General features: G+C 52.7%; 1 protein-coding gene across 2 annotated transcripts; it reads right to left on the reverse strand.

The window, feature by feature from the left end:
• Positions 1 to 4,972: 4,972 nt before the first annotated feature.
• Positions 4,973 to 16,791, reverse strand: Rrp1 (ribosomal RNA processing 1). Of its 2 annotated transcripts, XM_036168305.1 has the most exons (13): positions 16,601 to 16,791; positions 15,703 to 15,785; positions 14,785 to 14,842; positions 12,661 to 12,746; positions 11,119 to 11,180; positions 10,117 to 10,246; positions 9,967 to 10,031; positions 9,630 to 9,820; positions 8,252 to 8,331; positions 7,377 to 7,474; positions 7,162 to 7,181; positions 6,361 to 6,486; positions 4,973 to 5,513 (listed from the first exon to the last, which is right to left on the reverse strand). In XM_036168305.1, the coding sequence occupies exons 1-13, from the start codon at positions 16,731 to 16,733 to the stop codon at positions 5,323 to 5,325; spliced, it is 1,323 nt and encodes a 440-aa protein (XP_036024198.1). In that variant the 5' UTR covers positions 16,734 to 16,791; the 3' UTR covers positions 4,973 to 5,322. The 2 variants fall into 2 exon arrangements, with proteins under 2 accessions (XP_036024198.1, XP_036024197.1); XM_036168304.1 differs by lacking the exon at positions 16,601 to 16,791 and having other exon boundaries at positions 15,703 to 16,586.
• Between the last annotated feature and the right edge of the window lie 224 nt (positions 16,792 to 17,015).

A 17,015-nucleotide genomic window follows, 5' to 3' on the forward strand; every position in this document is an offset into this window, starting at 1 on the left:
GGGGTATGGCCTTCTGTCACACACCCCTTGCTGGGATCTGGGCTACCGGAACCAATCAGTGTGGTGTCTGCTTTAATGCAGGTGCCCAGCTGGAAATTCTCTTTCCTGTTTAAACCCGTAGAAGCTCAGTCCTTGAAGCTCTGTGAGTCACACCACCCCTATTTTGTACTCAGGCACCCCTTTAATTTCTTTCAAGTCAGACCTTGGTAAAATAGTGACTGAAAACACTCGTCCAGAGAGCCCGTAGTTAGGAGCAGAGGAGACTAACAGCAGGAACACGGGTAACAGGGGCAGCAGCACCTCAGCTCTTGAGAGGCACTGGGAGGAAAGTTCCTCCCTGCCAGCCCGGAACGGTTTCCTTGGAAACCACAGCCTGCATCCAAGAAACTGGAGATGCTGGAAGCTGCCTCCAGAGCACGAGCCAGAACTCAGGCTGCCCCTAGAGGCAGACGCTGGAACTCCACCTGGAAGCTTGGGGCTGGGGGCCGACACATGGGGGAGGACCAGGGCCTACCGGCTTCCCCTCTACCCTGTTCCTCCCCCAGGTTCAAGGCTTCCTGCCAACAAGGGGCTCAACAGTGATTTCAGCTTTGAGGGGACTGTCAGTAAGGGTGAGATGACACCATGTGGAGATGCCCCAGAGGGGTGTCACCTTTGGAAGAACTTTATAACTCTGGAAGGAAGGTTGTTTCACATGCATGCAAGATTGTGATCATCACTTTAGTTATAGATGAACAGATGGACTGGAAAATAGACAGAGGGATAAGAACATGGGGACAGAGGAAGGGATAGGAGATACACATGAGATGTTAGGGAAGGTAGGGAGGCGGATGGATGGCTACAAAGACATGTGAGTGATTGACAGGTAGGTGGAGATGTCAGGGTAGTGCAAGGTCAGGGTAGTGCAAGCTCATGGGCGCAGGCTGCAGAGCTGTCTGTAGTGTGACCTTCCTGGGGACATGTCTGAAGGAAATGAGACGCAAAGGTTGGGAGCTGAGGGATCTCCAACCCAGAATTTCCTGGCAGCTACTTCAGTTGAGAAATGGCCGTGGCCCCTTCCAGCAGGGTCCTGTGATCTTCCAAAGGGCAAGACACAGGTCACCATATCCTGCCCTTTAACTGTACAAGGAAAGAGTCAGCCGGTGACCCACAGACTGTCCCTGCCACACAAGACGGCTGAGCATAGAGCCTTACCCCGATTTTCCCCAAGTCTGCTCCCAAGAAAGGGGCACTGAGTGGGAGGCTTTTATGGAGGTAACAAAAGGGTTCTAAAACAGGATGCAGTGACACACCACTTACCTGGACACTTACAACAGGCAAACAGAACGAGGCAGGATGAGAACTCCACTTTAGTCTTAAAGAAGGAGGAATCTAGCAGCCCTCACCCACACCATCACAGAGCATTGCCCCCACAGGCTGCAGCTTTCCAGACAATCTCAATGGTGGTGCCCTTCTAGTATGCACACCCAGGGGGCGGATTCCTGGCACCTGGGCTGGCTTCTAGGGACAAGGGGGAACTACTGAGTTTCCCCAATGGCTGTAGTAAGAGACTATGAGCCACTGGTATTCAAAAATCAAGCAAATAAGTCATGTGACTTATTCTTTCATGTTCATTGCTTCTTCTTCTTTTTTTTTTAAGATTTATTTATTTATTATGTACACAGAAGAGGGCACCAGATCTCATTACAGATGGTTGTGAGCCATGTGGGTGCTGGGACTTGAACTCAGGACCTCTGGAAGAGCAGTCGGTGCTCTTAACCTCTGAGCCATCTCTCCAGCCCCTCGTTGCTTCTTTATAGATGATGGAAGTGTCTTAGGTAAGGTTGTTATGAAATGTCATGGCCAAAATAACTTGGGGAGGAAAGGGTTTATTTGGCTTACACTTCCACATCAGTCCATCATCAAAGGAAATCAAGCAGAAATTGATGCAGAATCCATGGAGGAACGATGTTTACTGCCTTTTACAACCTGGGACCACACAACCAGGGACGGTACTACTCTCCATGTGCTGGGCCCTCAATCATCAATCATTAACAAATGCCCCAGGTTTGTCTACCAGCCAATAGGATGGAGGCATTTTCTCAATCAAGAGTCCCTCTTCCCAGAAAACTCTTAGCTTGTGTCCCTCTCCTAGGGACATGCTGACACAGGAGGGGTCAAGACAGAAGAGAGAAAGGTACCCAGGAGGCCCCTGGACCAGCTGCCCCACATTCTCTCATGGAACCTCAAGGGCCAAGAGAAGACTACACTGTGGGCAAGGTCTCCGCAGCCCAAGCTGGCCAGGAGTCCCCATGTAAGATCGCCCTGTGTGGGTGCCCAAGTCCATCATTTGACAAGGCAGTCAAGACAGGTATGCTGGCCTCCAACTCATGATCCTCTGGTCTCTGCCTCTTCAGCATATCCTACTGGATGGAGCCTATAGTTGAGAGGCTTTCAACTTTTAAAGAGACTTTGGCCGGGCGGTGGTGGCACTCGCCTTTAATCCCAGCACTCGGAGGCAGAGCCAAGCAGACCTCTGGGAGTTTGAGGCCAGCCTCGTCTACAGAGCGAGATCCAGGACAGCCAGGCACCAAAACTACACAGAGAAACCCTGTCTCAAAAAACCAAAAAAAAAAAAAAAGACGGAGTTTGACAGTCTTTGGATTTTTTTTTTTTTTTTTTTTTGCCTCCCTAAGATAGTGTTTCTCTGTGCAACAGTCCTGTCTGTCCTAGAACTCACTTTAATAGCCCAGGCTGGCCTTGAACACAGAGATCCACCTGCAGTGGTAGAGCATGCCTTTAATCCCAGCACTGGAGAGCAAGTAGGCTCTTAATAAAGCAGGCAGACCTCCCCTGTGTGTGTGGTGGGTGGTCCCCAGAACAGCCTTCAGGTCCAATCCAAGCCACAAAACCTGCTTCTTCCTGGACCTGGAATCTTCAAACATTATCCTTACAACCCCATGAGAAATATTAAAATAAGCCCCCCCTTCATTCAGCCCACTCTCTGTTCCTACTGCAGGCTCCCCACCTGGGGACTCAGACACCTACAGATGCAAACTATGTGATATCAAAGAACTTGGGCTGAACTTGCACACGCCTTTCCTCCGTGTCCTTACTTTATCAACACAGTATGGCAGTCTCTGTGTAGAATTTTGCCTTGTACCAGGTGTGAACATAACAGTACATAGGAAGGTGTGCACAGGTTCTGTGTGGACAGCTTTTTTTTTTTAAAGACTTATTTATTTATTATGTATATAGCATGTATGACTGCAGGCCAGAAGAGGACACCAGATCTCATTACAGATGGTTGTGAGCCACCATGTGGGTGCTGGGAATTGAACTCAGGACCTCTGGAAGAACAGTCAGTGCTCTTAACCTCTGAGCCATCTCTCCAGCCTGTGGACAGCTTTTGAAGAGGGACTTTAGTGTTGGTGGCACGCAGTATTTGTGGGGTCCTGGAACACACCCCATCAGTACCAAGGAACTCCCTCTCCTGTGTGTTCATGTGTGAGTGGGCTTGGGGAGGGGCCTGTTTTTTGGCTGAGGTCACACACAGAGGTGCTGAACCAAATCTACTGGTACATCACCTCCTGAGATCAAGTGGCCTGGCCAGCTAGAACAAGGTAGAACAGGTGAGCCCCACATGAGCTACCACCCCCAATAGGAGACGGCAGGGTCCCCACACTGTGAAGAGGGCACTGCTGGGTCACCTAGTCCTCTCCCACATCCCGGCCAAGCCATGGTGACAGGTGAGTGACAGCCTTCCTTGAAGTGGTACCTGTATGCAGGGTTGCACAGGGCACAGGGCTCTCATCCCTAAGGCTTCAATGGGACAAGCTGCTACAGAAAAGCCCCGGTAATTCCACTCCTGGGTGTCTCCCCCAGAGCAGTGAAGACATGTGCACAATGGACTGTGGACATCTGAGCAGCCCAGTGCAGACCCCAAGTGTCCATAGGCATCAGTGAAACATACTCTACACGGGGTTATCTATCTCAGGAAGCTGTAGTACATGCTACAGGCTCGAGCCCCGAGGATGGCTAAGTGAAATATGCCAGATGCAAAGCCATGTACTGCACAATCCCAAGTATACAACATGTGCAGACAGGGGAGCCAGCAGCCGTGACACAGACCAGGGGCTGCCGTGTGCAGAGGACTGCTAGCCAGAGCACACCAGGTGTAAGGGATGTGTTAACTGGTAGCAGTCGCCAAGTTGAGAATATCCTAATAACTCAGGAATGAGAGCACGGGTGATGGTGTGGACTGGAATTAAAGAGGGAATCTGCAGACACAGGAGTACTTCACCAGTGATGCTGGCTGCAGGCCTTCCCCAGGACCCAGGCCTGGGACCCAGGGCCTCACTCAACAGCAGGGACTCTACCACTGAGCACTGACTTTAGCACCACAGGAACCACACTTCCAGAGTGTCACCATACCCAGTGGATACCCTAAGCATGGCAGCCCCTCCCGTAGGATGGTGAGCAACACTGCTCAACGCTAAGTCCAGTGCAATCTGGACCATGATTAAATCACCACAACCTCTAGGAGCAGATGGCTTTGGCACTGTCCTTCCTCCCATGGCCCCTCAACCTGGAGGCCTGTAACCCTGGCTGCCCCAGTGGTGACTCCTAGGGAGAGACAAGCTCATAGCAGCAGGCCTGAGTCTCCTTTACTCTGAGGGATAAGAGCCCAGGCCCCCGCTGGGTCTCAACACATGCACACTGCAGTGTCCCAGAGAGAGGTGACCGCAGCAGGTAGGCCTCCCTAGCACGGCCCTGTCACGGCAGTCACGGGAACCTCCCGAAAACCCTCAACAGTGCAAGTTCATGAGGCGGGAGTGCAGAGGCCCAGCCCATTGCGGCCGGAAAGGCTCTTCCGCGAGGGTTCTCAGGCGCTCATAAACACAGAGCAGATAAAAATACACACACGGCCCCAGAAGTGACACCCACCACTCCCACACAGACGTCCGTCCGTACACGACAGAAACAGCCCGTGTGCTGTGAGGACCTGTAGTTTATTTTGTGGGCAGCGCAGGGAAGAGGTGACAGTACCCACACAGGTGGAGTTACCTGGTTTCATTTTTCTTATTTTGGGGGAAGAAGAACTCTGGGACCCAGACTGGCCTCTGTACACGGTCCAGGTGGAATTTTGAGTCTTAGTGAGTTACCAGTAGGCAGGCAGTGGCCCTGAAGGCCGGCACTGGACAAAGCTCCTTCTTCATCCTGCTCCTGTCTCTGCCCTATGGGAAGCTCAGAGCCTCGGCATTCAGAGGCTCCAGGAGCATGTCCAGGTATCCTGCCGAATAACCAGGCGCCAGCAAGGACGGCCGGCTTGGGCCGTGCACCTCACTTCTCACTCTGCAATGGCTGCTTCCTCTTCCTCGCTGGCTGCTGGCCCCCAGGCCCCTTTGCTCTAGCACCAGACTTCCTCCTCTTCCCAGGAGGCCCTCCTTGGCCAGCCTTCTCATCCCTCCTGCTCCTCTTCCTCTTCATCCCCGGGCTCAGGTCTGTACTTGAGGCTTCTGTCTCGCTTTCCCCTGTGGACACAGTAAGACTTGTGAACAAGCTGCTGGGACAATACAGTGGGTTTCATTCACCTGACTCTAACCGAAATGCCAGCACCAGGGAGCACCAGCCATGGCTGCTGACCAGGGAGCACCCAAGTTGTATGGACAGTGAGCTTCATCCTGGGTGTCAGGGAAGCTGGGCTCAGGAACTGATCCCCTGAAAGACTAGCCAGAGGACAGTGTAGTGGGTAGCCATTCCAGCCTTGGCCTGTAAGTTCCAACCCCCATTGAGGCTTCGGTAATGGTCACACCCACAAGGCGGGGCTGAGAGAGGAAGCTGAAGACCCAGGATCAAAAGGAGAGGCCTCGCTTGGTTCGGGGGACTCTGGACGCTGGAGGTAGACCGAGCAGAGTTCTCCAGAGAACACCGCTGGACTGCACTATACCTTTGCCAGACCCTGCAACCTACCCCTTCATTTGTAAGTTAGCCCACCAAATAAACCTCCCTTTTAACTACATGGAGTGGCCTTAATAATTACACCAATAGCGCGCGCGCGCGCATGCGCGTGCGCACACACACACACACACACACACACACACACACACACACACACACACACACACACACCAGGGAAGAGGACCCAACACCAACAGTGACATGAATGGCCGAGGATCAGGATCACCATAGGATACAGAAGGACACATGAGGCTCAGACCCAAAGGCTGCAAGGTCAGAGAGGTAGGCTAGCCAGAGCACGATGCCCACAGCCTGCAGGACATCTATGCATGAAAAGAAGCCTTAGGCAAGGCAGGACCACGAGCAGGAGAGACAAGGGGCTGAGGTGGTCCATATGTTAATCTCCGCCCAGGGGCCTACCTGTCTTACTCTGTGGCTGCGATGTGGTGGGCAAACGCTTCTTTTTCTTCTTCTTCTTCCGCTCCCGCCTCCCTTCCAGCAGCTTCTTGTAGGCCTTTTCAGGGACCTCATCATCAGGGAAAGTGCCTGAGAACCAGGGTGACAGTCAGGGTGCTGAGGGTATGTATGTATCACCTCTACTCTGCAAGGCACACTCTCATACCAGACCCAATGTGTTTAGCAATGACCAAGCTGCTGAGATCCACAGCACAGGTCCACACAGACCCAGCTCAGAGCCAGGAAAATCCAGAAAGGCAATTTGTGGCCCCAAGTTTGTGGCACAGTGCCAAGGTCTATTCCTCAAACAGGCTTATGCTGTGTAGGGGGGACTGATGTTCTGTACTGCAGGGAGTTCCTGGTAAAAACCCATCACACACAATACACACACTCTCCAGTGTGAACTTCATCTACAAACACTGGACACAGGTTCAAGGGCTGCATGAAGCATCAAGGCACATTCTGGTGAGTGAAGAGAGGCTGGCTCCACAAGCAAGGCACAACAAGACAGGTAAAGGTTGCAAGGCCCCCAGGGGTGAGGAATGCAATGAAGCCTGAGTACCACTCGGCAAGTACGGAACAACCGCGTGCCGTGGGGTCTTCGAGCCTACCCCTCCTCCCGCCAAGACACAGACTTCTGCAGAGACTTCTCATGCCTCAGGGATCACTTGGAACCAGTCCATCCCACGGGTACTGGTACTCTTTAAGTCATGTGTGTGCATGTGCCTGTAGAGGAGACCACCTCAGTGCCCACCAGATCCTCACCTCCAGCCAGGTCCCGCAACCTGAAAGAGGAGACAGAAAATGTCACCACTCACCAGTGGCTCTGCCAGACCATATCAGTCCTCATGGGGGACCCTCTTGGTGAGACACCGACTTCCCACCTGGCTCAGGCCACTTTCCAGGACAACACACAGCAAAGGCAGTGGGGTGGGGCCGGGAAGGACAGCAGCAGAGGTGAGGCAGGCCTCTTGACTCACTTTTGGATCACTTTGTAGAGGCGTTTCCTGTTCTGAGAAGGGGTGCTCTGTCTACTGGCGAGCTTAAACAGTCTGTTAGCAACTGCCTCGTAGTCAAACTGTTTCAAAAAGAAGCAAGAAATACAAGGTCAGTCAGTGTCCACGTACCTGAACACACAACCCCACCTACCTCCCTGGGCTGAGGAGACATTCTCAGCTCAGCCACAAGAACAGACCCAACCCGCTCAGCTCTCTTCCAGCAAGGCCTGCAGACAGACTACACCACCCCTGCTCCAGGGATGCACTGTCCAAAGGCAGCACCCAATCTCAGAAGGCAGCCTGCTCTCCAACTTCATTTCTTTCTTTTTTTTTTGAGACAGGGTCTTACTATGTGGCTGGCCTAGAGCCACCTCTGGAGTGCAGGGACTAAAGTCCTCTAAATTTCCTACTAGCCACAGCAGACAGGTAGGAAGTAAACAAGTGAAAATTGGCCAATACATTTTATTTAACCCAGAATACTCCAACCTTACTCATGTGATGGGCTGTCAGTATTAAAGGTCTGTCTGACCTTTCCAATCCACCTGACCCCATTTCTCAGCTGACTCAGAACTAGGACCCAAGTGCAGATCACTAAGGCTGTGCCACCCTGTTCAAGGCCAAGACCCCAATGACAGTCAGACCTGGGGGTGCAGTCCACCTGTTCAAAGCAAAAGGAATGCCATGGGATATAGAACCTCTCAGCACCTACCAAGAGCTGCCCAGTTGCCCATCACCCACCCGCCCTCAAAGCCAGCCTCCATGGAGGCTATCTGTACAACCCTGTTACCCCGTCCTCACTACCAGCAGTGAGGCCAGAGGGCAAAGGCCAACCTTCAAGTTCAGACATGGATGCCTACCTGGAGGACAGGGCCAGCGTTTTCCTCATCATCCCACACCTGCTCCTTGTCTGCCTCAGGGTCAGCCCTATGTCTGGAGCCTAAAAGCAAAATGGAGCCTAACTCAAGGTACCGCACCTGTTGTAGGGGTACCCCAATACCCACACCAAGGAACCAAGGACCCTCTTGGTTATAGCCTGGCACAGGCTGGAAAGGGCACAAGTAGCTGGTCTCCAGGGGAGTGCAGAGATGAGGAAAGGCATCCCAGGAGAGGGGCGCATGCTCAGTAGGCACCTTGGGGTGTCCTAGCAGTAGGGTAGGCCAGGGCCACTGGAGCCTGCTTAGCTCAGCTCAGGACACTGAGCTCGGCTGTGACAACACTGCCTTTGGTAGGAAACAAAAAGTTGAAGCAGGTCCTTGTCATGTAGTTCTAGCTGGCCTGGTATTTTTACAGCCCAGGCTGGCCTTGAACTTGGGCAACCCTCCTGCCTCAGCCTCCCAAGTGCTGAGATTATAGGCATATGCTCCTTCAGCACACTCAGCATGGCCTTCAGGTGAAGGACTTCTGGACACTGGTCCTGTGGGACACTCTGGTGAGAAGGACAGCAGCTGCAGGGTGGCTTGCTAACCTCAGGTAGGCACCACTGGGACTTGCTAGGAAACTGAGGATGACTGGGAAGACGCACACACAGAATGGCCAGGCAGTGGTCTGCTAACCACACAAGAAGGGGGCTACCAGCGCTGACACCAGGGGACACCCTTCCCTGAGATTCCTGGGCTGAGGAAACATTCTCTGCTCAGCCACAAGAATAGACCCAACCCACTCAGCTCTCTTCCAGCAAGGCCTGCAGACGGACTACACCACCCTCAAGACAAAGAAAGCCTGGCGCAGACCCACAGACCTTCGGGGGCCACTTATAAGAGAATGTGCAGTGCGGTCCTCTGTGCTTGCTGCAATGTGGTCAGATCCAGACCGACTGGAGGGCAGGGGCTGAGAAAAGGACCACAGAGGAAAGGCAACCAATGGAGGCCGAGAATCCCGGGGAGAAGAGCAGGATGAGGGACTGGGCATGACTCAAGGTTAGAACAGTTGACTAGTGCATATGGCCCCAAGTTCTATCCTAACACCACTAAGAACGGGAACAAAACCAGGGCAGACGCTGCCTCGTGAACAACAGGGAGGTCAGGGTGCCACACAGGACTCTGGGAGCACTATAGCCTTAGACAGGAGCACTTGAGGAACTGAGCTGCTAGCTGGGAGTCACGTGCTAAGACAGACTTAAGAGAGTAAATAGGTACTTTACGCCACGCTACAAGGGACTCTGGACAGGACAGCTAGGAGACACCAGCATCCAGCAAGAGCCCTGGGCTCGGCCTGGGACAGGCCTGGACCCCTCACCTGCAGGCAGCCTCTTGGGCGGTGTGTCTTGCAGATCCTGCTCACCCTCCGAGGACTCCTCATCACCATCTGACGCTTCACCCTCCCCACTCTGTGTGTCCAGTTCATTCATTAGGTCTTCAATGGCCAAGGGAGCCTGCTCCACAATCGTCTCCAGGATGCTTCGAGTGATCTTATTTAAAACTAAGGAGCTGAGGGGAAGCAGAGGCCAGAGAGTCCACTCAGACGCCATGCCAACCCTCACAGCATGGAAGGCCAAAGGCCACTGCTGCCTGAGACGGACAGAGTGAGAAAGGTCAGACTTCTCTAAGTAAGGAGTGAGCTGCCCACCACTTACTCCTTAGTGCGGGCTGCTATCTGGCAGAAGGGGTCGATGAACTGCAGATTCTGGTCTGCGGTGAGCTGTGGGGAAACCGAGAGATGGGAGGTGTGTTCGGTGCTGGGCACATGCACCACACCCCACAGACCTCACCTGAGCCCGCCTTACCTCTGCAGCACCCACTTTGGTCAGCTCCTCCAGGAAGATCTCCAGGAAGTGGCTCTTCACCCCATTGGGGGCCTGGCTGTCGGGGTTCAGTACCTCGGTGGTGAGCAGCTCCAGCAGCTGCTCAATCTGTCTGAGGAAAGAGGGAAAAAGCAGCGGTAGCCACGCAGTCACAGGTCACCGGCGTTCCTGCTCCCTCCTCATGTTACATGAAGCCAGGCGGGGGTGGCACACAACTTTAATCCCAGCATTCGGAAGCAGAGGCAGGTGGATCTCCGAGTTCAAAGCCAGCCTGGTCTAAGTTCTAGTACAGTCTGGGCTACACAGAGAAACCTAGTATTGAAAAACAGAAACAAACAACAACAACAACAAATCTAAATGAAAAGTCAGAAACCCACATTGTGGGATAGGACTCAGGCTACCACAAGGCTTAGAACCCGCTGTCCTCAGCTTGGACACAGAGAGGGGTGAGCAGACAGCCCTCTAGGCCTGGGGTCTCCCAAGAGGGTAAGGACAGGATGAGGGCCACAGTGGAGTGGGGACCCACTGCTGTCACAGAAGCCAGGGTCAGACAGGAACACAGCCAACCATTGCTCAGGGACATAGGCCAGCCAGATAAGCACTGTGGTCAAAAGTAAGAGGCCTGGACAAACAGTGTCCACTGATAGCTCAGCTGCCCACTCATGTGCCCCTTAAAGAGGCCTTGGTGCACACCTTTAATCCCAGCACTCAGGAGGCAGAGAGGCAGGCAGATCTCTGTGAGTTCAAGGTCAGCCTTTTTTCCAGAGCAAGTTCCAGGACAGCCAAGGCTACACGTAGAAACCCTGTCTCCAACAAACAAACAAACAAACAACACGCAAAAAGGAAGAGGGCTTTAGCTGTACACCTGTTATGACCAGCGTACATAATTCTGCCCGACTCAAGACATAACTGGATAGCAGTTCAAAGAGAGCATCACCTGAACCATTTTACTTCATAAAAACCTGACTCTCAGTGTGGACCCACCTTTCTTCCCATCCTTGGGTTTTCAAGGCCTTCAGTGACTCACTCAGGACCATCCTCATGAGCTTGGACACAAAAGAAATTCATGTCAATGAGAGGACAGTGGACAAGTCACCCAGCTTCCCCATATCCCAGAAGCCTCCTGAAGGTAAGGCCTCAGCACGCCTGGGCAGAGTGCTGCCGACAGCGTGGATATTCGGGACATGACACTGTGCCCACAGGACCCTAGGCCTGGAGATCAAAGCTCTGCACTTGGCTTTGTGAGCAACAGGAAGCCAGGCTCACCTGAGTGAGTGGGAACTACAAACTAGAGCTGACCAGAATGGTCAGGGCATGCAGTGGGCTCTTCCCATGGCAGGCAGAGTCACCAAGCCAAGTCTGAAGCTGAGCCTAACTTTCCCCAAGCTCACCCAAGCCCTCCTTTCCCCATCAGAGAGCAAGACGCGGGCAAACCCTGCTCTGAACCACATCAATCAAGGCTCAGCATCCTTCCCATGGGCCCCCACTATCCCCTGACATGTATCAGTGTTTTATACGGTTTTCCTGCCTTTAGATCTTAACATGATATGTCCACTCTGCATCCAGGTCACAGTAAAGACAACCAACAACACATGGGACCTAACAGCCATGTGCCCAGAGCACACCAGAGGTCTGATGTCACACCTAGGGTCACTGAGGACCTGACTTTTATGCCTACCTACACTAACACTGAGAAAGTCAGCCACACTCAAGACTTGGTCACAAATGGCACAAAGATGAAATGGACCTTGGAGGCTGGAAAGATGGCTCAGTGGTTAAGAGCACTTGCTGCTCTTGCAGAGCACCTGATTCAGTGCCCAGCACCTACGTGGTGGTTCGCAACCACCCATACTTCCAGAGGATCTGATGCCTTCTTCTGACCTCTGAGGGCACCGGGCTTGAATGTGGTGTCATACATACAGGCAAAACTCACACATGCACAAAAACATAATTAAAAATCTTGGAAAGCAACAGCATTTACCACACCAAGGACCCAGCAATAGCAGCCTAGCTGATTACATCTTAGCATACTAAGTGACTACTCCACACAAGATCTTCTCCCACGGAACTACTCCCTGCTACAGGAGGTGCTGGAGCCCACACGCAGCCAGGGCCCCACAGCCCACACAGCCCATCTTCCTTCTGTTTCTATGGGTAGGCTCTAGCACTACTGGGAAGGACATCTGATTAGTGACCTGTCTGTGATTCCACCAGGGCATGGGTCAGCATGGCACAAGGCATGCCCATAGAACTCAGATCTATGTTCCGACGCAACTCCTTGGCCGAGAGGAGCATGACACAGGAGAAAAGAAAAAAAGCAGGAGACAAGCCCTCAGTCAGAAGAGGATCTTCATAGGCAGGGGGACTCAGTCTTGTGGAGGGCTGAGGCAGGGCTCCTTCTCTGAACTTCTATTGACCCTCAAGATGGGGACACTTCAGGCTGTAGCAGCACCAAGTACACCCCCAACCAGCCCTTGCTGACCCCCTTCACCCCAGGGCTTGTGGGTGCCCTGCTCCGTGCCTCACCATGTAGAACTTGTCCAGGCGCAGCCGGTCGATGCCCACCCACTCTCGGATCATGGTCTGCCAGAACGCCCGCAGGAACAGGTGCTCTAGGAGAGAGCATACACATGAACACCAGAGCCGTGTGGGGAAGGGCAGCACACCCTGCAGAGGTCTTTGTGGGCGGCCCTGGAATGCCCTGCCTGTGTATTCACTCACAGGGCTCAAAAGTAGGAGTTCCCAGGCTCCACAGAGAAAACACACAACACAGTTCCAAACAAGTTGTCACTCTGGTATCTGAACAAATGCACAAAGAGGAAGCAAGGTACTGGGAAATGGAGTGACTACTGGACCCCAGGCCTCTTTGTCTCTGCCTTGGCTTTGACTGAGGACCTCCTGTCACCTAAGCCAGACCTTTAGCAAGGAGTCACTGAAGCAGAACTGTAGGTAGAGGCTTGGCACTTGCCCAACTAGATCCATTAGCCCTGCAGGTAACAGACGAGCCAGCTGCAGGACACGGAGTCTGAACTGTGCCCTCAAAATCTTACGGAGAAGCTCTAAACCCTTGGTACTGCAAACCATAACCAGAGAAAACAGAGAGGCTGTGCTTGCGGCACTAATGAAGGTCCTGAGGATGAGCTCTGTCTAATCTCACTCAATCAGAGGAAGGTACCATCTGCAGGACAAGGAGGAACGAGCCCTGGGAATCCTTGGTACTGGAACACTAATTCTGCACCAGCAAAGGGCTGTTCAGACGGCTCAGTCATGATGGCCTGGTGACTAGGTCACCAAGTGATCAGCTTTGTGCCCAGCAAAGCAACTCTCCTGCCAGTTCTTAGAGGGCAAAGAGTAGGGAGCTCAGATCCACTCCATCTTTTACATTCAATTAAAGAGATATTCCTGACCCCCATGACACACATCAGTGATGAAAGAGGATCCCAAGTTCAAGGCCAGCCTGAGCTCCACAGTAAGAACCTGTCACCAAAAGAGGAATGGGATGAGCGATTCTCCCAACTGAGAAAATGTGCATACATCCCCTCAATTTGCCAGCTTCCGTCTAATACAACTTAAAGCCAGCTCACCTAGGACAAGAGTACAAGCCTCCAGCTCCTCTGTCAGGATTGCATTCAGAGTGGCACAGAGGCCTGAGCCGGTCTATGCCCCAGAGCTAAGCTGGCCCGAGCTGGGTTCTGGACCTCAGGATTTTCAAAAGCTGCCTAGGTGATTCCAACAGGCAGGCAGGATAGGGATATGAATGAAAATGGAAGAGCTAGGAAATACACTAAGACAGTGGTTCTCAACCTATGGGTCTCGACCCCCCCCCCCCCCCCCCCCGCCATAGTGGTCACCTAGGACTATCAGAAAACAGATACTTTCATTATAATTCGTAACAGTAGCAAAATCACAGTTATGAAGTAGCAACAAAAATAATTTTATGGTTGGGGGTCACCACAACATGAGGCACTGTATTAAAGGGTCAAAGCATTAGGAAGGTTAAGAATCAGTGCACTAGCCGGGCGGTGGTGGCGCACACCTGTAATCCCAGCACTTGGGAGGCAGAGGCAGGTATGTCTCTGTGAGTTCGAGGCCAGCCTGGTCTACAAAGCGAGTTCCAGGATAGCCCCCAAAGCTACAGAGAAACCCCGTCTCGAAAAACCAAAATAATCAGTGCACTACAAGAATGAGACAGCTCAGCGGTTAAGAGCACTGGCTACTCTTTCAGAGGACCCAGGTTCAATTCCCAACACCCACAGAGCAGCTCACAACTGTAACTCCAAGATCTGACACCCTCAAACAGACATATACGCAGGCAAAACACCAATGCACATAAAATAAAAATAAACAATAAATAAACAGAATGAGTGTTGTGTCTATTAGGTAGAATCCAGCTAAACATGATGGTATGACACTGAGCTTTTCTCTATGTGTTATACCTTTGCCTTTCACTCCCGAGCCATGTCTGTTTGGTAAACGGGTGAGCACAGGCTGAGTAAGCACTGGGCTGTGTTCCACACCACAAGCTTCCACACAGCCACCTACCTCCCTGTAGCCTGAGGTCTGAGAACACAGACTGCTTGCTACATTGGTAGCTCTGAATCTCAGTGACTCTGGTGTTGACAAAGACAGGCCTGGCGTCAGAGTACTCACGTGCCTCTGTAGTCTGAAAAGCATGGATGAGCTGGGAAATGGTCCTTCCTAGTTCTTCCTGAGGGAAACAGGAAGCACACCTTCAGACCCTGAAGCACTGCTCGGACAGCAAACACTACCAATGCCCACTCACTCCACACAAAGAACCACCGTCCAGGGGCCTCCACCATCCAGGGGCCTCCAAATTCTGCATATCTCCTTGCTATGAAAAGGCCTACTCTGTGGAAGCCATCAGACCCTCCCATATACAGCAGGAGTCAGTGCTGGCCTCACTAAGGCAGTGACCCTGCAGAAGAGGGTGATAACCCAGACATCATAACAAGATGGAAAGGAGCCTTGAGACGCAGCTGTCTTTCTAGTAGGAAATGGGGCCAAGCAGACACATGAATCACTCACTATCTACTGTCTCTCAGTGTAAGCATTACCCAGTACCCTGGCTAAGATTCCAGAACATGCCCCCCAAAAGAAATGGTTGTTTTAGCAGGTACAAGAATATGGGTCAGGAAACTGCATGTAAGGCCCCTCCAACTGTGTAAACAATTCACAAGCTGAGAACTGCTGTTCTAAAAGGAGAAATGCCTTCCCAGGAGACCTAGATTCTGCCCTTACTTTCTTATATCAGCACTGGGTTTCCAACCAAAGCAGTGATTAATGTGACAGTATCAACTTCAGCCCACCCTGGCCTACACTGTTTGCCACCACGTCACTAAGATGCTCTGGTTAGCCAACCAACCACTCCTGTCCTTCCTAAACGCCGGGACCTTCCTACCACAGCCCTGCCAGCCACACAGAACAAGGGATATAAGCTGAATGACTCCACCCAAGTCTCTGGCCTTGTTAAAAGGGGAATAAACACATGCCCATCAGTCCACCATCCATTCCTGTCCAATTTCTTCAGCTACCTTCCCGTGTACTCACCTGCTGGAGCGGCTTGTCCTGCATCCACATGCAGTAAAACAGCCCTTTCCATATCTTCAACAGCTCATCTGGAGTAAAACCACCTAAATCACAAGAGCAATAGTCAGTGGACTCTGTGGACCCTGGAACCTGCCTTTCCGAGGTGGAAAAAAAGCATGACTGCTGAATTACCCCAGAATCATATCTCTGTGCAGGAATTGGGCAGCCAGCCCCTCCCCAAAACATTCTGTAACAGAATTGCCATACCTGTGACTGGAGGAGCTCCCCCAGTAGCTTCATGCACCAGCTAAACAGCAGGTATCAGTCCCACAGGGTTAAAACACAGAACCTCAACACACACTGGATTGGACGGTGACCCATAGCTAATGCAGTGATCACTAAGTCAGTGTGAGACCAAGGAGTTGTAGCTTATCTATTACATCTCAGAGATTAAACGGTGAAAGTTACTCATTCAGGCTAGCAAAGTCCATAACCATGATTCCGTGAGGATCATCCCCCAAGTTGCGGTTGTCAAGCTGCAGCGTGGCAAAACGGCCCTGTGGCGCTTCCTAAAGCATTGGGTCGTGACCTCAGTCAAAGTACTGCTCAGGGGATCTAGAATTCTCATCTGTGAAGGGGTATCCAAGAGAAGCTGAGGCTGTTGGCAGGGGATGGCTCTTCGAAGACCCACTCATAGAAAGCACTCAGCAAAAGGCATGTTCTGGGAAGCTCGAGGCCACTCCGTTAAGTACACAGAACACTGTTAAGGCCCAAAGAGCACGAGCAAGCTCCGGAGGAAGGAAAAGCGTGCATTCCGACGGGGACGGCCTGGGCCAGGAGACCCGCCAGCGAACCCGGCCCCGTGGGGCCCACGCGGCGGAGGTTCCCAGCCTGCCCGCCCGCCCGCCCGCCCGCGTACCTGCGGTCCGCTGCGTCCTGGCCATGATGTACTTCCGCAGCTTCCGCACCGCGCGGTCCCGCTTCACCTGCTCATTGCCGGCCAGGCGCTGCGCCAGCTGGATCTCCGGCGGGAGCGGCACTCCAGGAACCATGATGAGGACCCTGAGACCACGCACTCGGCGCTTCCTCTGGGGCGCTCCAGTGACGACAAGCGCTACGTCACGTCTGCGCGACACCACCGAACGTCACACCACGGCGACACAACTCGGCTAAACGTCAAACGTCCTGTCTTGATGCCGACGCACGCTACTGCCCCTCCGTGGCCAGGAGGCGCAACTGCAGCCTGCCGGAAAGATGGAAGCCTGGCGTCTGGCTGGAGCAACTCTGATTCTTGGAAGGGTCAGAGCGTTGTCTTAGGCTCCCCCTCCTCTTTA

Source organism: Onychomys torridus, chromosome 18 (genome assembly GCF_903995425.1).
Source record: "Onychomys torridus chromosome 18, mOncTor1.1, whole genome shotgun sequence".
NCBI lineage: Eukaryota > Metazoa > Chordata > Mammalia > Rodentia > Cricetidae > Onychomys > Onychomys torridus.

Coding starts and splice junctions, on each gene's coding strand:
- Rrp1 (XM_036168304.1), bottom strand. CDS start 15,981: ATGAAGCTACTGGGGGAGCTCCTCCAGTCACAGGTATGGCAATTCTGT. Junction 10,247..11,118: donor ACCCAAGGATGGGAAGAAAG/GTGGGTCCACAC, acceptor CTCTTTCCTCAG/ACAGATTGAGCAGCTGCTGG. Junction 6,487..7,161: donor GTTGCGGGACCTGGCTGGAG/GTGAGGATCTGG, acceptor CCTGGTTCTCAG/GCACTTTCCCTGATGATGAG.